At 32.2% G+C, this 24,809-nt stretch overlaps 1 protein-coding gene and 1 pseudogene across 1 annotated transcript; one reads left to right on the top strand and one right to left on the bottom strand.

Moving 5' to 3' along the window:
* Positions 1-516: 516 nt before the first annotated feature.
* LOC114759112 (glycosyltransferase BC10-like) lies at positions 517-4,163 on the bottom strand (annotated as a pseudogene).
* Positions 4,164-20,233: 16,070 nt separating this feature from the next.
* Positions 20,234-21,856, top strand: LOC114759114 (pentatricopeptide repeat-containing protein At2g36730-like). Its single transcript, XM_028948204.1, has one exon. It carries the CDS (start codon positions 20,336-20,338, stop codon positions 21,854-21,856), a length of 1,521 nt encoding a protein of 506 aa, XP_028804037.1. The 5' UTR covers positions 20,234-20,335.
* Positions 21,857-24,809: the final 2,953 nt, after the last annotated feature.

Below are 24,809 nucleotides of genomic sequence, written 5' to 3'. Positions count from 1 at the left end.
TTTCGATTGTTAGAAGAAGGAAGCTTACCTCATACCAGTTGATATGAAAAACAATACCATCACCATTATCAATCATCTAAGTTGTATTATTGACAAATCATGAATGATTCGACATGTTTTTCAAATTCTATATAATTCAGAGTTGTTTTGGAAAAAGAAACCGCAGAACATCTGACCTAGACAGATTCCTTTCACGATTCTTCTCAACATGAAATATAATTCCTTTCATTAGCAGTGAACTCGATTCTAATATCAATACTACACGTTGGTTTCACTGTTAGCTGGTGATGCAGTTATTCTCGAATCCAAAATTCAATAAACGACAGAACTATCACAAGATTGGACAAGAAAATTTAAGCATTTCATTATTGGATCAAAGATTCTGTAGGAGTTTGGATCTTTTGCTAACATAGGATCAATGATAGCATAAAAATGTCTGTATTAGTGAATTTCGTCCTCTAACGGACGTTTAAGTGTTGTTTCTGCAAAATAAGATATTCCCTGGTAGAGAACACAAAATTCTCTAACACTACCTATACAAAGTGTACAGAATGATACAAAAATCATTCTGATACTGTGAAATTGTTAAATTCTCTACCAAAGTCCTAGTAATTGGATTTGAATTCTCTAAAATACCTTATGGGATACAGCTGGAGAGAGAATGCGAGAAAAAGAAGCATCCTCTACTTCACTTGTTTGTGTCCTCTCTCCAAGACTTACATAGTAAATTTCTTTTCAAACTCTAGAAAATCCAAATTCAAAGTAGATGAATATCTTATCTCTGGAACCAAAGTTATTCAGAAGCCCATCACGGCCATAGAGATGTTGAGCAAGGGCTCCAGCGTGCTTGGATCAAACTTGCGAGCGAAAAGGTAGCATACCGATGTAATTTCTGAATTATGTTGGCACAGGGTTCCGTTGTTTCTTATAGACTGTATAAATCCCACCGTTATGTTCGATGCTCCAAATGTTGCTGGATGAGGACCTCCTTGTGACCAGTCAACCCAAGTCACAGTTCTATTTGAGTTTAGGGAACCATGGAACATGTTCAAGTATGTTGGAATATAGTGTTCATCAGGGTAGCAAGCAGGCTTACAGAATTTTCGGAAGAGTTTGTAGTAATTGGTGTCAGAGATTATATGAACTGCAAGTTCACGGTTAAGTTCAAACCACTGAGAGCCTTTCCGCCAGTGTCTAAGATGGATATGAGGAAGCATGTGCCGGCTATATCGGCCACGGCCATAACGGGAAGGGTCATCATATGAATCAACAAACTGAGAACAGAGCTAGTAAGGTATTTGTAGACAGTAGGGAAGTCATAGACAGGAATGCAGCTTTCAGAGATAAGAATAAAACGCTCATTTGAAAAGTCAAGCAAGGCATTGGCTAAAAGACGCCTCTCAGCATCAGTCAGAGTTGCTGATCCCCATGAAACATCCTGAAGAAGTTATGGAAAAATAACTTAAAAGAATCGACAGAAGAATCCTATAACAAACAGAATTGTAATTATAGCATCAGAATTCTTTTCCCTATCTTTTGAGAAACAAACACTATTGTGATAGACAGAGAATATGCATAAGGTAGAAAAGTCTTTTCTCCTTAATTAGTACCAGTAAGTCCTTGACAAGCAACATCAGATGTCTATTTTATGAATAGTAAACCTCCGCTCAAATGGGTACCATGGTTCATCATTGGACCTCAATCAAAACCGAAAAAAATAAAATCAATATAGCATATCATTTCCAGTAATGAAATAAAAAATGATGACAAAACAAGTCGTTACCTACTCTTGAAATACAAAAAGAACAACAAAAGATATTTGTGGGTGCAAAAGATGACATATAGATTATCTAAATTTCAACCACCAAGGGAAACACATTATCTATGGTGAGCCTAGGAAGAAACCAAATATTAATTCCAATTTAAAACGGAACACTCCCACCCACCCGGGGCCCCACAAAAATAAAAATAAAAAATAAAAAAATCACAGAGACTGAAAATAATATATACTAATTGAAACTAAAGCCCAAAATAATATATTTGCAAGTAGCCCTATTCATGGGATAATCACATGTTTCTTAAATGTTATTTTGATTAATACGCAACATATTCACTTCTTGCGATAGTTTAGGGGGTATAGGATAACATTAGAAAATTCACATATTAAAGTTATCATTAGGTTGAAGTTCAAGGATTACACATAGTTTTCCAAAGTCAAAGTCACAATTCCTAGCCACTTTCAACAGTGTGCCCAGTAAATTCAATTTCCCAAGTCTCTTGAACACGAATGCATGTAATATTCTTCACAAACGGTTCAACACTGCTCTCAGTCTCAAAACAGTCTAAACACATCAGATTAACGTATTGTAATCTTTTATAAGAACGTCCTATCTTCCAAACTTACTCCCTGCAGATAGATATTCCATGCCATTTTTCAATCCTATTTGCTTTTATTGCAGCCACATAGCTGGAAGATTTTGTACCCTACAAGTAAGTCTGTTGATCCCTGTATTGCATATTAATATGTACTTACCTTTAATATTTTTCGCAAATGTACGTAATGCAAAATTTTAATTTTAGAAGATTCTCTTCAATCTGATAGATACTACACATCTTGCAACAATGCTGGTTTTTTCAAAGGAAACTTGAATAGGACTACGAGCAAATGCACAACAGCTAGGAGACATTATATCTCATTCTCACTGTGATTCTAAAACGTAACTCCTTATTTTAGTTCTTTCTCATATAACAATTACATGCCCCAATTCTATAATGTGCCCCTATAACTCCATAATTTATCTTTTGCATATAGCTAATAGCTGATCCATCTAAATCACAGAACAGGGTCATCAATGACGCAGCACAAATCAGCCAAGCTTCTATAATACGCCATCTTATCATACAGAAGCTTTGCAAAAGAAAATATTTCAACTTTCTGAAGCCTCTAGTTCACACTTCATAAAGCAACAAAGAACTCATTGACCCATCATACAATGTCTACGGCATTAAAGATATGAAAGTAAATGCATTATGCATATACTGATGTTAACAAATTAAACGCGGAAAAACCATAGTTAGAATTCTGTTTCCAAACCTGACTTGGAATCTGCCGTCCATGAAAAACAGAAGAATTAGACACATTCATATTGTATACTGGAGGTGCATGGACATATATATTGAACAAATCCTCATGCCCTTTGAAGAACCTTTCCCAGAGAGGCAGCAAGGGTAGAGGCCCCCTTGTCAAAAACATAAAAGCCAATTTAGGCACTCTCCTATAGCTAGAGGGATACCCTTCTTTCTTGGGCACCAAGGAAGCTCTCCAAAAAAGCTCGTCATCGATCAAATTATGGGTCAGGTTAGGGGGATGTAGAAATGTCTCTAAATTCAAACAATTAATTACTTCGCACTCTTGTATGGTTCTTCCACAGTTATCATGTTCCTTAACTTCTTCTGGCACGGGGACAGGTGCGCTTGATGCATGGTTGACGAACGAGTATAGCTCAGATTGTGGACTAAAATAAAGCCTATTAATATGAGAACTTGTAGCTATACCAATAACAATACCTGCTACAAAAACAAGCAAGAATGAAAGAATTTGCGCCCATCTAAGCAAACCCACGTGCCTCTCTGCTTCATCTCTATCTGCTCTATTATGCCTACGCATCCCTTTGGCTCCAACCCCACAAAAGAAAAGAGATTCTCTATCTACTTCTCTTCTGAAGCGACTTAATCAAATCACACCGACAATGAAAGACAAAAACCAAAAAAACCTTCTCTTTTTACCACAGATATTCATTCATCGGCGTCTAGTACTTTCGATTTCGATGCGTTCACGAAATTCAGGAAGAACTCACCCAGGAACAAAATCCCGTCAATGTTCCGCCGTTAAATGCCGAAGCAATCGAAACCCTCCGACGAAATTATCTTGGAACAAGGAATCCACTTTTCGAGTTGCCACGACTAAAATGGATCTGAACGGCGATGAAAAATAGCCGATTCAATGAACTGAAGAGGATCAGAATAAGGGGGTAATGTTGCATTTATCAAAAAGGCACCATGGGTTCAATGGTATTGCATGAAGTAATTAAAAATGAGAAAATCAGACCGCCAACGCGAGAGAGATTCGAAGTGGGGTAGTTGATGATTGTGACTGAAAAAGAAAGAGAATGAGGATAGAATCCGAATAACAATAATAAAATAATAGTAATAATAATTAAACAACAGACAAATCAGGAAAACAAGAATGTTTCTTTGAAAACTAGCCGGCGTCCTCGGCGGCGACGATGGAATTTAGATGGAATGGTCTTATTTTGTCGTTTATGGGTTTTGGGGATTAAAAAACAAGGCGCAAACACATTTTTGCCCTATCGTTTCGCTTCCGTCCACTGTTTTCTTGGACGCGTTACGTGGACTTTTCAATAGGTGGCAAGGCTTTTCTTTTATTTTTTTTTTTTGCCCTTTCAAACCTTGGGACAGCAGGTTGGATTGTTTTTTCCCACTTTGTTTCTTCGTGTTTAACCCTTAAAAAATTTGTCTTCTGTTTTTAAATTGAACCTAGCCCGTACATTTTTCCGGAATTAGATGCTCTAAGCATCATGATACTCATTGGTAAAATTTACACCATTAATTAATGATCTAGCTTTAAAATTTTCAACTTATATCTTTTAATAAAAAATTATTTTTTAAAAAATTATAGTTAAAAAATTATATTTATTTGAATTATATAGCTATTGAAGGAAAACATTTTTCAAAAAATAAAAATTTAAATTTAAATTTTGGTGAAATTTGACAAGTAACATGATGCTCATTATTGTAATGAGTTCCAAATTTTTCTATTGTTTATGAGTTATGCACTGTTATTATAATAATTTATTATGACCTTTATATAATAACCTCTTGTATATCAACTAGAAGGATTGAGGAGGTTCGGTACTCATTGATCCTCATCAAATGTAAACCGTATAGACGGTTGAGATTTAATTTTTTACAAATTTTTTAAAAACTGTTTTCTTTAATACTTACAATCCAAAATAAATATAATATCTTAATGGTAGGTTTTTTAAAAAAATAATTTTTTGTTTAAAAATTTTAAATTTAGACCATTGAAATTATATCTAAATAGTGTCGATTTTATCACAACGATAAGAATTGTAGTGCTTATCATTACAATGAACACCGAAATTGGTTGGAGGAGGCTGTGGGTTCTATTTTGGATTACGTAATCCAAAAGGAATATAATCTCTTAATAGTAAGTTTTTTAATGTTAGATTTAAGGTTTTGATGATAACAAATTAAGGAATCTATGTTTTAGTAAATTGATCGATTACGTGATCAATCAATCACTTGATAGATAAAGTTCCTATGTAAACTAATAACTTTGCAGAAATATTAATCGATAACTTGATAGATAAATCAATTTGTACGTGTTGATCAATCAATTGATCGATCATCATTAACACTATTTTGTATAGAAGTTTGCAAAAAAGTATCGATTAATTAATCGATAATCTAATGATCAAACAACTAACAGATAATGGACACAAGTTTTGGTAAGTATTTATCGATCACCTGATCGATAAATAAGTTATCAATGAGAAGACAGATAAATGGTAAAATTTCTTGCTCTCATTGTATTTTGTTTAAACACCATTTATCGATCACGTTATTGATCACAACGTTATTGATAACTTATTCTGTCATTGCATAATATTTCACTTGCTTATTGATATTTTTTCTAAGTTTAAATTATTTATCTATAAATTGATCGATCAATCAATGATTTATCGATCAAATAATCAATCAGCCCCTTTTTCACTGATTGAAATTATCTAAGTCTTTATTGAATCACTTGATTGATCATCAATTTATCGATAAAATGATCGATCATCCTATTCACCGAAGTTTCTATTTTCACATAACATGATCGATCAACTTGCCCTTGGGATTTTGAACTAAACTTCTCTACTACATTATTATCAATCACTTGATCAATAAGTCTCTGATCGATCACTTACTCAATCATTATAAGATTTATGCTCTTTATGAAAATCTTTGTCAAATTGTTTTATCGATCAATCTTTTTTTTTTTACGGTGTATCGTGAAATATTCATTGATTCAAGCAACTTTCCTGCCATCTATTTATTGATAAATTATTCGATCAATATTCCTTGAAAATCAAATTCTCTCTTACTTAGGTTTATTGATAAATTGATCGATCTAACACTTATCGGTCAATTATTCGATCAATGATCCAACTCTTTCAATACCATAAGCTACGGTGAGATCTAAGAATCTTCTAAATATTTCTCTTCGAGTTTTTCTCAGCCTTGCTAATTAACTTAATACTCTATTTTAAATGTTTCAAAATCATAGTTGACCTTGAGTCTTTTTACTACATAATCTTTGTGAGGTCATTCTTTTCATTTATCGATCACTTGTTTGATCATAAGTTAATCCATAACTTGATGGATAAATATAGCTATATATTTCAAAATCCTTCATCTTAATTAATCGATAACGTAATCGATAAACCAGTTATTGAACATGTCTTCGATCAAGGTTGATTAGTTTATAATTATATTGGATCTGATGTTTGATTGATTTGCTTCTATACTATCATAAGAATATTACTATCATTTTATCAGTTATATTCCTGAATATCATTCTGGAGAAAAAACTTATTAGATTGAAGTATTGTTACAGATTACAAAGAAAGTTTAACGGTTATCCAACAGTTATTCAGTACCTGTAGCCTGTAGCCTACCATGTCAGAAGCATTAAATGGCAAATATCGTTGCAACTAGAAAACACGCAACCAAACTCTCAACGGCTAGAAGCTCTTCCGTCTGATGGTTATTAAACTTCCTCAACTATAAAATGCGCGAAGAAGCATTGAATGCATATAATTGAATATGCGAGTTACCTTCTGCAAATAACTTACTATTGCATTCAATACTCTGTTCTTGTTTGTACTGGGCTTCAGTTTTTTTTCATCCATTTACTCTGTGAGAGAGTTTTACATATCATCTTTAATAACTTTCTGAGTGAAACTCAAGAGTGTGGACTCTTGAGTGGGTTTATAACCTTATGGGTAGTAAGGGGGAGTGATTGAGCAAATCAATTGTTGTACTACACACCAAGAGCCCAATTAATCTTGGAACTTAGTGAAATACTCAGAGGTGTTCTGAGAACTGGACGTAGGTCAAGTGGTTGAGACTGAACCAGTATAAATTCTATGTATACTCTCTACAGTGAAATCGCTCTAACTTATGCTCTTTGTTTCTGTTTAGCTTACTGTTTTTATTCGCAACATTTTTATAGCTCATCCAATTCACTCCCTCTTGGGTGAGACTGCCACTAACATTTTAAAAAATAATTTTTATCCTTTTAAACTCATTAGTGGAAAATTTTATATTTAAACCATTGAAATTATATCTAATAAGTGTAGATTTCATTACAATGATAAAAACGATGGTCCAAAATTGATTTTAGGAGGTTGTGGGCTTTTGCCACAATAACCCAAAAAAAAAAGGTGGGTTGGTGTATGTTCCCCTCTTCTAGAGCCGGTAATATGGATTGAATCTATAGGTTCAACCCTCTAAAAATGACGGGTTAGGGTTAGCTGAAAGCCAACCCACCACTACGTCAAAAAATATAACCGCATCGCCATAAGCTCAACCCATGGTGGGTTGGCAACGGGCCAACCCACTTTTTTAAAAAAAAAAATAATGAAGGTAAAAGTAAAGTAGACTTCCACTTCAAACTTCATTGCCATTAGAAATAATTAGATAAAGAGGGTTATTCAATGTTGCTCATTGGTTTCATTGGAAAAAAATGTGTGAACTTGTGTATTGTCATATTGGAAAATTAGACAATCATATACTATTTGTATTTAATTGTGTTGCAATTTTTATTTGGATGTTTGTAATATTTTATATCATTTCTAGTGTTTTTATTTTTGATTATGTATAACTGCTAACATTTAAAAAAAAATTAAAAAAAAACATTCTAGCAAGTTGGTGGGTTAAGGTTTGTTAAAAGCTAACCCGCCAACAAACAGGCATTCTAAAGTCGCACTGAGTAACTGTAGCCCTCTATGAGCCAACCCGCAACTCATGCGTTGACCCATATTACTAGCCTTACCCTTCCTTATAGAGGAAGGTGTTTGAATTTTTTTTAAAAAAAGAGTTAATAATTTTTTTGTCTCTTAAATTTGTTTATTATTTTGGTTTTGGTTTCGAAAATTTTAAATCATAGGTTTTAATTCCTTGTGTTTCTTTTCGTTTAAAATATTTGTCTCTATAGTTCAAAAAACACTAGGATCATTTTGTCCCTTGAAGGACCATAACATATGATTTGAAATTTGAAAAGTAAAACTGAAATGTGGACAAATTTAAAGAAGTAAAGATTATATATTAACTCAAAAAAAAATAGAGAGAAGGATAGATGGAATAAGAAATATAGAACCCTTAAAGTGAAAAATCATGGGAAAATTACGTACAGATCTCAGAAGAGATTTTATTCATCTAAAATCCCACGAAATGTCAAAATTACTGACAAGTCCCAAGGGACCTTAGAGTAATATATTCTATTTGTAAAATGACGTTACTGCCCCTCACATTCCAAATTCATATTTGCTCTATTATTGCGATTTACAACCTCAATAGTGACTATTAACAACCCAATGAGAAGGTGTTAACAACCTAAACAGTATCCGTTAACAACTTACTTTATAGGATCATATAACCTCTACATAAGAGTAAATTATAACCAAATAGCATAATATAACTTTAACACTAAAATGGGAAGCTTTTTGAAATCATTAAGAATTTTAACTAAACCCAATAGGATTATAACAAAATTTTAATGCAGAGATCCATTCAACCTCAACGGTGAGTATTAATAACCTAAGGAGAACTGTTAACAACCTTAGCAGTGTCTGTTAACAACTGACTCTATAGGATAATATAACCTCTAACAACTATATAAGATTAAACTAAATTATAACTAAATAGTGCTAAAGTTAATCTTATATAGTTGTTAGAGGTTATATTATCCTATAAAGTTAGTTGTTAACAGACACTGCTAAGGTTGTTAACAGTTCTCTTTAGGTTATTAATACTCACCGTTGAGGTTGTCAATGGATCTCCGCATTAAAATTTTGCTTTAATCCTAGTCGATTTAGTTAAAGTTCTTAATGGCTTCAAAAATCTTCCCATTTTAGTGTTAAAGTTGTTGTATTATACTATTTGGTTATAATTTACTCTTATGTGAAGGTTATATGATCTTATAAAGTAAGTTGTTAACAGACACTGCTTAGGTTGTTAATATGTTCTCACTAGGTTGTTAATAGTCGCTGCTGAGGTTGTAAATCGTAATAACAGAGCAAATGTGAATTTGGAATGTGAGGGGCAGTAATGTCATTTTACAAATAAATATATTACTCTAAGGTCCCTTGGGACCTGTCAGTAATTTTGACATTTCGTGGGATTTTAGAGAAATAAAATTTCTTTTGTGAGACCTATGTGTAATTTTCCAAAAATCATTTCTTTCAGTTATGTTTGGTTCAGTGAAGACCCGGGGGGGTTTAATGTTGCCTTCGTACTTTTGTTGGAAGGAAAAGGATGAGGAAAAAACAGGTAATAATTAATTTGCCATTATATTCTTGCATATTAGTTTTTTCTATCTTTGGTATTTAATATAAGAGTTAATTTGATATTTAATTTGGTTCTAAATATAAAAATTTAATTCATTTTGTCTCTCACATTTATTTATTTTTTAAGATAGTTTCTGTAGTAGTTATATATATTAAATGTTTCATCAAATAATAACTTTAGTTAATACAAATGATTAGTAAGAGTATTTTAGAAAAGATAACATCTACTATTTTAAATAACCAACTTAATTAATTTCTTTAATAGATTTAAATTAGTCAATTAGCTCTTATATTAAAAACTAGAGATAGCATTTTTTTTAGCATGATATATCATAAAACTCCCCCTTTTCTCTAACAATTCCACCTCTTTTTAATAATAGGCCAAAAAAGAATCTCATTCCAAATTGCAAAAATTATGTAATTTCCTGTTCTTGAGTTAATATGTTGTTCTAATTGTTATCCAAAAAATGTAAAAATTAAGGCATCAAATTCCTGCCTGCTGCCGTAGGCACCAAGTTTCTCTTAACTAACCATGTGTGAGCACCAATTTAATTGTAGGTGTGCTAACAAAATCATATTTTCCGAAATATTGGCTGGTTTATCAAAAGAAGAATATTATTAGAGATAATATTTTGAAAAAATTCCAGAAAAATAATAATTAAATTTTGAAAACTAAAAAAGGTCACTTAAATTTGACAAATTTCAAATTAGTCATAACGACTAAATTAGGATTCTAAAATGTAAATGGATTTATAATGTTATTTCTTATCACTGGCCACCAGCAGCCAGGGCTGGAGCTTTAATGGGCGGCCAAAGCTAGAGTTCCAGTGATCGGCTGACGGCTTTAACGACCAGTAACTTTTTGTTTTTGTTTTTGTTTTCCATGCTTTGTCTTCCTTCAAGTTTGTGGTCTTTCCCAATACTCTTTTTTGATTACAAAGCTCATTTGTTTTTATGGTTTGTCTTCCTTCAAGAACTTGAACTATGCACAAACACTTGTTTACCACTTTCTCAACCCACCACCCGTTGCCTGGAAGATGCTTATTAAGGGCTATGCCTCCAGCCATTCCCCTATTCAGTCCATGCGGGTATTCCATGAAGTGCGGAATCGAGAAGTTATACGCACTAGGCATGCGTTCCCCTCCCTTTTCAAGTCCTGCGCTATAGTAGTAGTGCTTGGAGAAGGTAGGCAAGTGCAGGCAGAAGTTGTCAACTGTGGTTTGTATCATGATGTATGTTTACGTTCAAACTTCTTTGATCAATTCTATGATTCTTGTAAGAATATATTGTACGCTAAACAAGTTATATTGGTTGAGATGATAAGCGGTCCTACCCTATAAGAAGGAGAACATAAATTCAAATTATGATAAGCGCACTACTGGAATGGCTTTAACCTCAATAATTCCAACTCAACAGAGATTAGTTTCAAGCCTAAAGTGACTTGAAGATATTCTTAATCATACCAAAAAACAAACAAACAAACAAACAAAAACGAGTGTTGGATGAAATGTCTGAAAGAATGTTGTTTCATGGAATTAGGTTATGGATGCTTGTGTTGAGAACCTTTGGTTCAAAGATGGAGTAGGGTATTTTGTGACAATGAGAGATTGTGGGTTTGAATCGAATGAAACGACCAACACGGTTGTCATGCAATGCTCTCTGGATGTGCTAAGTTAGGAAACTTGAGCCTTGGGCGATGGATACATTCCCAAGTGATAGTGAGAGGGATGGTGCTCCCTTGCTCAATTGTATGGCGAACTTTGCGTAATACAGGCACTATCCATGATGTTAATGACCATTCGAGTATAGGGCATAAAGGTGAGGAAGACATTGCTTCAGCTAGAGCCTAGGAGCGAAGAGAATTTTGTTATTGTTGCTAACATGTATGCTGAAGTAGGGATGTGGGACAATGCAGCAAATGCTAGGAAGGCTATGAAAAACTGGGGGCTAAAGAAGATGGCTGGAGAGAGCCGTGTTGAGTTAGGTGGGTCTATGTGTACTTTCTTTGTGGGATACTGGGATATGATTCTTGACCAGAACTGATGATTGTATATCTCTTACTAGATGGATTGAACGTGCATTAGAAGATGGTTAGTTATTTGTAGTAGCTATAACTTTATTTGTTTTTTCCCCTTTCATCTCTTGGCTAGTTTTATTTGAAACTCCTGATTTGTTTTTGTTGTGAAATCTATCCATTTAATAAAGTAGGTGTCATGGCATAATGAGGAATGAGATGAATTAGGATAATTTTTTACTGGTTTCTTAAATAATGTAAAACTTTTTCCCCACTCGAATAATTAATATAATGTTAGTTTGTTAACTGCTCATAAAATATCAGTCAAAATTGTGATAGTTAACTTATACTCTTTTGGTTCTATTTATAAGTCATTTTCAACATGTTTCACATAGACCAAGAAAAACCTTAAATTTCATTAACAATTTTCCAATTTTATTCCTATTCAATATATATTATACCCCATGAAAACAAAATTAACACAATAATAAATATTGAAGGGTAAAATTGTACACTTATATAAAAAAATTTTCTCTCTGTCTTATAAATAGAACAAAAAATTTGTTCTTTTTCTACCCTATAAATAGGACCAGAAGAGTATCATTTTATGAAATCTCTTTATTTAGTTGGCTATTTGAGATTTTTGTGGGGAATATAAAATAAAAGACAGATTGAGAAAATGAGACTTTTCCCAATGAATTTATTTTAAGTTACTTTACATTTGGAATTTGAAATGATTTTGATTCAGATATTTTATACTAAAATTTTTAATTATCATCAGGATAATCAACATATTTTATATTTTATATTTATTTAAATTTCCAAATGGTTGGTATTTATTATTTATTTCACATTTTAAATTGAGAATAAAAATTTCAAAAATTGATATAATAAAATTTTAAATTAAATTGAGATGAACGGGGCCATTTTAAATTTTTTTTAAGGATGAAAAATGAGTTAATAACTAAGGAGATATGACTAATTTTGAATTTTTTTGAATAAATAATATTTAATTATTCGATTAACTATCCATAAATTTTTAGTACATATAATATATTGTTAATCCCACTAACTATCATCAAAATTTAATATTTTCAAATTTTCAAATTATTCATTTTAACATTCAATTTTAGTAGATTGAATTTCAACTTTGGATAGCTCTCACCTAAATTTAATAATCACCTAAATGTAATAAAATTTTTATATTTAACAATCTAATAGCCTAATAAGTAATTAAAATGATTTTCTATAATTTGAGTAAGAAATAAATAAACATGAAAATATTTACGGGGATGATGGTGGGATTATGAAAATATTAGTAATCACATAATTCAAATATTTATGTGGCCATTTTTTAATTGTTTTTGAAATTATGTGAAACTTCATTCACAATTTAATAAATAATGCATTAGCTAAATTTGGAAATATCTTTACTGATTTATTTGGAGAATATATTTTAAAAATTAAAGTTTTGTTTGGGTGGTTAGTTTTCTCGAGTGGATTCAATGAAGCCATTTTTTATTGTTTTTAAAATTACGTAAATACCTATTCACAATTTATTAAATAATATATTTCTACTTTTACACAGTGAAAAAAAGGGACCAAACCGGTCGGTTTAATGGGAAAACTAGTGAACCGGCCAATGTGCCAGTTCAGGGTTAAGTAATGAACGGGGTAAAAACTGAACCGGCATAAACCTGGTCAAACCGGTGTAAATCGGCAAAAATTGGTACAAACCAATGATGAACCAGTTTAGATGATTATTTTGCTATTGATCCTATTTTTTCTCATGCAACTTCTAATATTTCAGTTACTATATATTTGAATAAATTTTAATAACGATTTTGATATTAATGATTATTAATTTTAGTTATCGAGAAATCATAAAGATTAAAATTTTCACTGTTATTATATTTTGTTAATGTTACAATTAAATTATTGTTGTATTTTTGATATTTTGTTACTATTGATTATTAATGTTGTCATATTTTGTTATTTTTAATTAAATTTTACTATTTTAATGTAACCGGTTTGATTCTGATTTGACTTTGATTTGACTTATTAATCTTTGAATCACTACCTCAACCAGTTTAGTATTCGGTTCAGTTTTTTGTTCCTTATTTTTATAACTGTATTTTTATGAATTAATTTTATAAATATATTTTAGAAATTAAAGTTTTGTCTGTGGGGTTATTTTTTTCCGGATGGATTTAAAATTTGAGGAAAAAACTTGAAATCTAAAATTTGAAAACTGGTAAAAGTAAAGAATTTAAAATTAAAAAAAAACCTTCAATTTATCAACAAACTCTCGCGATTATTTGTTATAGATGCTATTGTTAGGTATGAATATTTTACTTATTATTATATAAATTTAAAGAAAATTAATATTTTAATCCTATAATTTTTAACGAATTTATAATTTAGTTTCACAAGTTTTGAATCGGTTATTACTCGGTGCCTCAACTTTTAATTTTTTTATGTTATTATCTATAAATCATCTTATGAGGTAAAGATTTGTGTCCAACTTACATGACATTGCTCTCTCCTCTCTCCTAAAAATCCTATGCCAGTTCACCTCCTCTTCTGATGCTCCCCAACTTGGCGTCAGCTTTCCCTTCAGCTTTGCAGGGCGCGGTGACTCCGTTATTGATATGATAAGAAAATAATTCCCAAACTTTTAAAATGAAGGTGATTTGGCCTTTATAAGTTTTAAAATCTCGCTGAAGAATAGCATTTATTTTCATTTACAAATACTTTGGAATATATGTGAGAAATAAGGTGACATACAAGATTAGGTTAGCAAACAGAGGCAAAACATCTGAATGATGGGATTTTCTTTACAGAGAAAACAAGAAAAATATGTAGAAAGCCCAGACCGAAGATAAGAATTTAAAAATAAAATAAAAAATATTTTCTATATATATTTATGATATGTTCTGAATAGTTGGAAAAAAAATAATATGTTTTAAATAAATTCTTTATTGATTTCATACATAAATATTAAAATAAAAATATCAACAAGTCAACACATAATTAATACAATTTATTAAACAAAGTGAATATCACATGTGTTAATAGTAGACATTAAAAAAAAAAGGAGATATGTTCATCTTCTCACTTTGGGGACCCAAATCATGGTTTGGGGAATAAATCACCCAAACACCCACTCAAAAACCAAAACTATGGTTTGGAAAAAGCAAAAAATTTTTGCTTTTGGAGAAAAAGGGTGAATATGAGAGCCTATAGGATATGTATCTTGTTATTTTTTTATAAACATATTTAATCTTATATTTTATAAATATATATACATATTAATTAATTATTAATTATATTATCTTATGTATTATTAATTATGTTAATAAAAAATATATTATTAACAATTTTATTCCTTCAAATTAAAATATATCATAAAATCTATTTTTTCTGTAATTATCATATTAACTTATGTCTTTTTTTTAGTAATTTGTATATATAAAAAAATGTTTCTGATAACAACTATCCAAACCCAAACATTTTCACTTCTCAAAATCACTTTTCATAAAATCTATTCTTTTCAGAATCTATTCTTTCTAGAATCTATTCTTCAGAATCACTTTTTCAAACCATGGTTTGGTTTCATCCAAACACACCTTTTAGTAAAAACAATTCCTAAATACTTTTAAATGCAAGTTCATGATTATACCAATCAGGATATCTTTTAAAATAAGAAATATTTGCTATATATATATATATACACACTTTTAAATGCAAGTTCATGATTATACCAATCAGGATATCTTTTAAAATAAGAAATATTTGCTATATATATATATATACACACACGATATGTTCTAAATAAGTTTATGGACAAATTAATCTCTTAGTTCTTCAACTATTAATGGAGTGTTTGGATAAAACCAAACTATGGTTTGGAGAATAAATTTTGAGAAAAAAGGTTATTTTTTAGAATAAATTTTGTGAAAAAGTAATTCTGATAAAGTGAAAGTATTTGAATAGTTATTGTCAGAAGCACTTTTTATATATAGAAATTACTAAAAAAGATATAAGTTTATATGATAATTATATAAAAGATATATTTTATAATATATGTTTATTTGAAGTAATAAATTTGTTAATACTATATATTTTTCCAACATAATAAATAATATATAAATAATATAAATAATAAATAATTAATGTGTATATGTATTTATAAAATAATAAAATATATTTTTAGAAAAAAGATTTTCAAAAAGAGCGACTACGAAGGAATGGGAGAACAAGCGAAGCTTGTGACAATTGTCATGAATGTTTTTGTCAAATACACTGTTGGTAACTTCTGACAAGAATAATTATTACTGCAACAACTACTAGTTCACTTTTAAAAGCAAAAAATTCTGGCTTCTCAAGCCAAGGTTTCAGTAGGCAAAACCTTGGTTTTGACTCAAACTAAGGTTTTGGAGGGGGAAAAAAGTGTTTGGATGTCAGTTGGCCCAAACCATGGTTTGAGACTTAGAATCACTTTTTTCTATATTGCCAAACACCCTAACACCATTATAATTTAAATTTTTAACTATAACTCAGTAACTTGATCCCTCAATGTTTGATTCGCCCATAACTGACTCCTTTAGCTTTTAGTTCTTGGATTGCTCTCGGATCGTGCTTCTGCAAAGGTGGTCGCATCACTGGTTTTCTATGGTCATGATACCATCTTTCCAACTCCGGAGTCTCGCTCTTGTTGCTGGATTGGATCATCATTCTTCGGGGTTCTCAGGGCCTATATGATCGTTTGAGATGGTTTGCCAGTGACCTTCGTGCATCCTCTGCTCGTGTTTGCCTCCTACCTTGGCGTATTATGGTCCGAGTTATATGCTGTCCCAAGCTCTTCTCTGTCTCTTTCTAGTATTTTTATTTTCCTCCTTTTTAGTTTTGAGGTGGGCTCCCAATTTTTTTATTATCAGACTTTGCTATATAAAGGGGTCCACAAGTTTGTGTGTCCGTTTACTTAGTTTTAATAAATCATCTTTTTATTTAAAAAAGGTCTTTTTTTATTTCATGTAGATTTATAATTAAATAATATTAAATGTTAACATTTTAAAAATAAAACACATAATCATATGTGATTGGAGAATTTGACATAATAAATAGAAACAACTTAATATATGTAATCCATCATCAATTTCATATTATTAATTATGTCAAATCCGATAAGTAGGGAATGCTCATTCCCAAACGGCAACATTTGGGGGATGGGCCATGGAACTTTTTTTTTAAATATTTTTTTTCTTTTTTATTAATTTTTATTTGACTTGAGTTGGTCTAATAATTATTTTTTTAAATAGTAATCAATATCCTAAATTACTTAATTTTTCTTCCTCTACCATCTTAAATTGTTTTTCAGCACTATTCAATATTCTAAACTAATTTTTTATGTATCCTATGAGCCCACTAATCACATTTCTCAACCACACCAAATTTCCAAGGTTTAGGCTTCTATGACCGCAAATTCCCGCCGCTCCCCATTGGAATCTGTTGAATCCAGTGTCGAAGGCCGAGATTTTGTGTGCATAGGCAATCCTTCCGTCATAAACATATCTAACAGGGCAAAGAAGCTGATGTGTAATTGCAATTTTTTTTTTTGGACTCCGATGTGTAGTTGCAATAAAGTTAAAATACTACCTCCGGTCCTAATTATAAGAGCCAGTTGACTAATTTGAGGAGATTAAAGAAGTAAGTTGAGTTAGTTATTTGTTTTAAATAAGTGTTGTCTTTCCTAAAATATCCTTACTAATCAAGTGTATTGACTAGAAGTATCATTGTTAGAAGGGTTATTATGGAAAAAAAAACGTATAAATATGAGAGACAAAATGGATTGGGGTCTTATATTTAGGACCAAAATAAAAGTCAAATAGGGTCTTATATTAAGGACTGGAGGTAGTATTAGATTTAAAAGAAACGGTTACTAGCCGTTAGTCATTTAGGATGGAGATTCCGCTGTATTTCTGTCAAGTTAGTTAGAATAGAATAATAGGTAGGCCTATGGTATTATAAATAGACTACAAGGATATCCTATTGTATGTTATTGATTACCTCATAAGGAAGTGCACTATTCAGTCTTCTCTCTGTTTTCCTCTGTTCTCCCTCTTGTTCTTCTACTCTCCCTAATACGTCAGAAGCTTGATTAAGCCACCTCGTTGCAGTTGGTTTGGGACTGAAATGTAAATTTTGTAATTTGGTGTTTCAGATGGTAAAATGGGCACCGCGAGTGATTGCCATCTATTCTGAACTATTTGAACTAGTTTATAGGAATCTGTTGTTATTAAAAAAAATGCTGTTTATTTCATATATGCTTTTGTTTTCCCCTTAAATCTCCAACAGATTGCTGATAAATCTGATGATTTTTCTGGGGTTGAATTTTGTGAGGCAAATGAAGAAGCAATCAAGTATGGTGGGAGCGTGATGAGGATGCATGCTGTAAAGTAAATCTACCTCGACTCACTGTCATTACAGCAAAAAATTCTTATTTATTTAATCGACCTTTTGTATTAATCTTCTTGTACCATATCTTTCTACGCAAGAGCTGATTTCAATGTGAATAAATGAATAAATTTCTTTATCCTTCTTATTTATCTTTTCTTAGTCACGAGATTCCAGTGTCTTAAGGATCTGCTATTTACTGAGAATTAAATAATGCTATTAAAATAAAAAGAGAGAGGATATGCTATATTTTTTGTTAGTAGGGGTTTGTGAGATGGGACGGAATCAAAACAGGCTTGTCCTAGTCCTATCTCGGTGAACAGGGACAGGAAAGGATTTTCGTCTATGTCCTGTCCCGTCTTTCACTCTTTTTTTTTTTAAAAAAAACTATAATTTTTTGCATACAATTTTTTTATGTTATAATGCTTATTTTTTTATTGGGCTTATAAAGATAAAAACATTATAAAAAAATATTATGTATAAAACTCAATTATATAGTATAAAAAAAGTGTAAAAAACAATACTGTAAAAAAAAAATACCGTAAAAGAAACACTATATAATGGCTTTATGAATTATTTTATTGAGGAAAGAAATTTTGTTAAGATAATACTACAATTTAAGAAATAAAAAACACTATAAAAATAATAATTATTATCAATAAGTAAATTGAATAATCTAATAATAATTATTAATAAATAATTTTTAAAAAAAAAACCCCAAGATGGGACGGAACAGGACAACCTCGTCTTGCGTCTCATCCCGTCCCTCCCGTCTCGTACTTGTCCCATCCTAAAAATTTTTTTTGTCCCATCCCATCTCAAATTCACTGGGACTGAGACGAGACGACTGAAATGGGACAAATTAAACACCCCTACTTGTTAGTATAAAAATGCTATAAGAAAAATTGGTACATACCAAATGACATGACTTGTTAGGTGACTGTTTTTAACTTTGTTTTATGACAGAATGATGAGCAATCTTCATAAAAAATAGAGCCTACTTGGAGCACATAAGTTGAGAAGACATGAGAGTCCCAGAAGAACAAAATGATAAGTTTGCATGACCAAAAAGAGAGCAGCCCATCATAAGCTATATGCTGCAGAAATGAGCTAGATAACATAAGCTGAAATGGAGAATTTATGCAAGAGGATCTTCATGAAAGAGGATCTAAAAATATCCTTGAACCTGTATTTGTCACATAGTGCCAACAGAATGTGGCAAGAGTCTTAAAATTGTCATCGTCTATTTTGATATAAGACAACTGTGTTAAAAAAAAAAAAAAATAAAAGTGACTGATTTTTTTTTCTCTGATTAATGATTATCATTATTCTTTACAGTTACTATCATTATATGTTTGGCTAAAATCTAATGCTTCAAGCAAAGGATGTCACAATCAAGTGATGCCTACAATTAAAAAATAAAAAGAATGTCTCAATGTATACATGTTTTAGATAAAGAAACTAGTTTGATTCATGTTGAAGGCAAATTTGTAGTCATGGTAAAGACCTCTTGCAAAATTGGAATGTATATAACCAGTATAAATTGATTATAAAATGATTGATTATTTCCTGATCTTTTATTATTATTTTTGGATAAAAAACAATTTTATTAAAATCTAGATAAAACAATACATTAAAAAAGCTTCAACAAGCAACATACATGGGTGGGCAGAAATGATTTCTTCTAAAATATTATCTAAACTTCCATCCACACAACTATTTTCTTTATTTCATTTTAATAACAAATGAATTTTCTTACAAATAGCTAGAATGAAATTAACAATGCATTTGGACAACCCGTGTTGGAATTGTGTGTTGCGTCTATATACACAGAAACAAAAAAAAAATCATGGCTAATTACTGGATTCAACATAAATTGATTCATTTTACCACTGTTATCAAATGGACGATCGAGATTGAGTGAGAAAATGGACGGATAAGATTGATTATTTGAAATGACGTCGTTTAGGGTAGAAGCAGCTTTCTTTCTGCTAACTCTTGGATGGGTTTGTGCACATCCCTTCGTCAATCGCAGCTGCCTCTATGTATAACTTATGTACGTCTCGCCTGATGAGAATGCCCTTTGGGTCATTGTGCGTTTAGTTTTTGGATTTGTACAGGGGCGATTATTTCTTCTGAATCAGATTGCCAGTTCCTTAGACCAATGATAAATATTTTCTGAAAGTTGCTTTTAGAAAGCCTATGCATGATTCGACTCTCTCCAAAGCTCCCGAACCCCAACTCAAACTTCCTCTCTAAGAAGCACCAATGTCTCTCTCTACTGAACCTATGTGCTTCCACTAAACAACTCTCTCAAATCCAAGCTCAATTACAAGTTTTTGGTCTTTCCCAAGATCCTTTTCTGCTTAGAAAGCTCGTTTATTTTTATGCGTTGTCTTCCTTCAAAAACTTGAACTATGCACGAACACTTGTCTGCTACTCTCCCAACCCACCACCCGTTGCCTGGAATATGCTCCTTAGGGGCTATGCCTCGAGCCATTCCCCTATTGAGTCCATTTGGGTATTCCATGAAATGCGGAATCGAGGAGTTTCACGCACTAAGCTTACATTCCCCTTCCTTTTCAAGTCTTGCGCTATGGTAGTAGCACTTGGAGAAGGAAGGCAAGTGCAGGCAGAAGTTGTCAAGTGTGGTTTGGATTCTGATGTTTACGTTCAAAATACTTTAATCAATTTCTATGCTTCTTGTAAGAAAATATTGGACGCTAAACAAGTATTTGATGAAATGTCTGAGAGAACTGTTGTTTCATGGAATTCGGTTATAGATGCTTGTGTTGAGAACCTTTGGTTCAAAGATGGAGTTGGGTATTTTGTGACAATGAGAGATTGTGGGTTTGAATCGGACGAAACCACCATGGTTGTCATGCTTTCTGCGTGTGCTGAGTTAGGAAACTTGAGCCTTGGGCGATGGGTGCATTCCCAAGTAATAGTGAGAGGGATGGTGCTCAATTGTCAGTTAGGTACTGCTCTCGTTGACATGTACGCAAAGTCTGGAGCTGTAGGTTATGCCAAATTTGTATTTCATAGAATGGAAGAGAGAAATGTGTGGACATGGAGTGCAATGATTCTTGGACTAGCCCTACATGGGTTTGCCAAGGAAGCCCTTGCACTTTTCCCCAAAATAAATGACTATCCTACCATAACTCCAAATTATGTAACTTATCTTGGGGTTCTATGTGCTTGTAGTCATGCTGGGATGGTAAATGAAGGGTACCAATACTTCCGGGATATGGAACAAGTTCATGGGATCAAACCCATGATGATCCATTATGGAGCTATGGTTGATATCTTGTGTCGTGCTGGCTATCTCAAAGAAGCTTACGACTTCATAAAGGGCATGCCTATTGTGCCAGATGCAATTGTATGGCGAACTTTGCTTAGTGCATGCACCGTTCATGACGTTAATGACCATACTGGTATAGGGCATAAGGTGAGGAAGAGGTTGCTTCAGTTGGAGCCTAGAAGGGGAGGGAATTTTGTTATTGTTGCAAACATGTATGCTGAAATAGGGATGTGGGAGAATGCAGCAAATGCTAGGAAGGCTATGAAAGATAGGGGACTAAAGAAGATGGCCGGAGAGAGTTGTGTTGAGTTAGGTGGGTCCATGTATACTTTCTTCTCAGGATATGATTCTCAACCTGAATTGATGATTGTGTATCTCTTATTAGATGGATTGAATCTGCATTTAAAGATGATTAATTATTTGTAGTAGCAATAACTTTTGATTAATACAACATTGATGTTTATCTATTATACTTTTCATTGGAAATGGCTAACTCCCCCCCCCCCCCCTTCCCGGGGGATCCCTTGGCTAGTTTGCTTTGAAACCCCTGATCTGTTTCTGTTGTGAAATTAGTCTTCCACTTTAGCCAGCTCAAAAATGGCTCATATTTGGCTGTCACATTTCACTGTTGGAGAAACAATTATTGGACTTCGTGTCACTCGGCTCTGGCATATGGCTTTGTAGTGAGACATCTCATCCACGAAGGCTGTCAAAGATGTTCCTTTTCTCGTGTCATCCCTCACATGCCAGACAAAATAAATGCAGAGGTGAACTGTGGTGTTGCAACGGAATGGAAGGAGTTACATAATGCTTCATACCTATAACCGCTCAAATTTGAAATTCAAAATCTACTCAGATCTCATGTCTCCCTTCACTGATGCATAAGAAGGTTTCATATCCTGTTAGCAACCAAGTTAAAGCATGCGCAAAGGCGAGTTGGTGAATTATAGTCCTTATTTGTCCATATTTACAATGCTTTAATGAGGTCAGTTGTTTTTTTTGAATCATTTGTTTTATATATACGAGTCTGCTAAACAGAATAGGAAGTGCGAGTTCACATCTACACTGACTCTCTTGAGGGGTTTAACCTGTTGATGCGAGACAATGCAATAGATCACCCATTGAGACAAGTCCTAATTGATACAAGGGAACTCATATATGCAGATTGGGAAGTTCTTTTCTTTTATCCAGGAAGAGAACACATCAAATGTGCACATTTCATGGCAACAGAGGGCCATACTTCTTTTGTAACACAGTTAGTGCACAGTGTGCCGTCTAGGTGCTTGCCTTTGTTTTTGGATGACGAGCGTATGGCTTGCAACTAGAAAGCGAACTGGGCAATTTTTGTTAGTTGACTATATACTAGATCTAGTCTGTTTTATTTCTCAAGGCTCGGCTTGCCCTTGTATGTTAGAAAAAGAATAGAAAGTGCCTGCTGGTTTCACATGGGTAGAGAAAGACATAACACTTCTGTGTAGAGTAAAAGTTCATGTTCATTTGAATGGTATATGGGCAGGTCAATATTTGCACTTCCATGAATCAAAGCTGTTTCCATTTGCAAAGTGTGATTATTACAGGACCGATATATTACTTACTATGTTCTGCATGCCATAGATTTGATCAGATATTGTTTGCAACTGCTTCTGTGTAGGTATAAAAACACCTTATGTTGTTTATTTTTATTGTTTTCCATAATTGTTGTAAATCTAAAACATGCTATCTCTTCCTCTAAGCAATATGTAAGTGTAACTGTGAGATCTCTTCTAAAAATAAAAAAGGGTTAAACAACATTTTTGCCCTGAAAGTTTTCAAAAAATAGCTGTGGGTATCCCAAAATCTTTTTGGGTGCAATTTTGTCCCCGAAAGTACTAAAAACGTAACAATTTTGCCTTATCTTAATAGACCGTTGACCGAGTTAAAACAACATGTTTGCACGGAAGTTTTTAACAAGGAGTTGGGGTATTTGGAAGTTTTTTTCTTACAAATTTGTCCTGGAAGTAATAAAAAAGTAACAATTTCACTCTACCCTAAATTCTCACTTGACTCTTATATAATATATCAATTTGTTTATTTTTATTATTTTCCATAATTGTTGTAAATCTAAAACATGCTATCTCTTCCTTTAAGCAATATGTAAGTGTAACTGTGAGATCTCTTCTAAAAATAAAAAAAGGTTAAACAACATTTTTGCCTTGAAAGTTTTCAACAAATAGTTGTGGGTATCCCAAAATCTTTTTGGGTGCAATTTTGTCCCGAAAGTACTAAAAATGTAGCAATTTTTGCCTTATCTTAATAGATCGTTGATCGAGTTAAAATAACATTTTTGCATGGAAGTTTTTAAAAAGGAGCTGTAGGTATTTAGAAGTTTTTTTCTTACAATTTTGCCCCGGAAGTAATAAAAAAGTAGCAATTTCACTCTACCCTAAATTCTCACTTGACTCTTATATAATATATCAATTTGTAAGTTACCTGAATTAGTTCAAGAGAAAATGATAAACACGAGAAGCAAAGTGAATTAAAATCTTATATTTAGGATTAAATCTGCCTCTCAACTAACTATTATATTAAGAATAAAAAGTATTAATCTATATTTTTATTAACTTTTTATCAATTATCATGGATCAATTTTATTTTTTTATATAAAAACTAGACATATGTTTATTTTACATGTTGCATGGAGCTTTTGAAATGATCACTCAAGTAAATAATTTATTAAAAAATTATTGCTTATAATTTTTTTTATATTTTATGTTGATATATTATCTTATCCTAAGACGCCACATCATCATCACACTGGAAAAAGAAAAAAAAACAAAAGAAATCTCTTTCCCTTTTATCATCGTCATCATTGGTGTTCATGAAAACATGAACAATCACAAAAATAATGATAAAGCCATATTAACAATTATCGAATATGAAGGTGTGGGAAAATGGGCCAGTCCACTTTTGGTGGATTGGACCCAAACCCATTTATTTTTTGGAGTTCTAGTGTAAATTACAATACATCCAGGTCGGGAATTGTAGTTTTCACTTTTTACATTTAAATTGCACAAAAGGGAGCGGGAACGGTTGCAATAACTGTATGTGAGTGAAGGTAGTTTTCCCTGATCGTGGGTGGGAGTTAAAAACCACGAAGAAAATTTTTTGGGAACCGGGTTTTGGCCTCTACTTCGCTTGCTTCCTCTGTCTCTTTCTCCCACTGTGTATTTGCTGTGTAAGACTGAATATCCAAGTTCCTGATTGTGACCAAATTTCAGGTATGCCCGAAAACCATTAGAAGGTGAAAAAATTAGTCTGGAAAAAATAAAGCTTTCCCCTTCATTATCAACATCCATGAACATTCAACTAGAAAAAAAGAACAAATCAAATCTAACTAGAA

Source organism: Neltuma alba, unplaced genomic scaffold, assembly GCF_004799145.2.
Source record: "Neltuma alba isolate B1F8T4 unplaced genomic scaffold, ASM479914v2 tig00010789_pilon, whole genome shotgun sequence".
Taxonomy (NCBI): Eukaryota; Viridiplantae; Streptophyta; class Magnoliopsida; order Fabales; family Fabaceae; genus Neltuma; species Neltuma alba.
The sequence above is the reverse complement of the archived record's forward strand: the minus strand, read 5'-3'. Positions and strand labels throughout refer to the sequence as shown.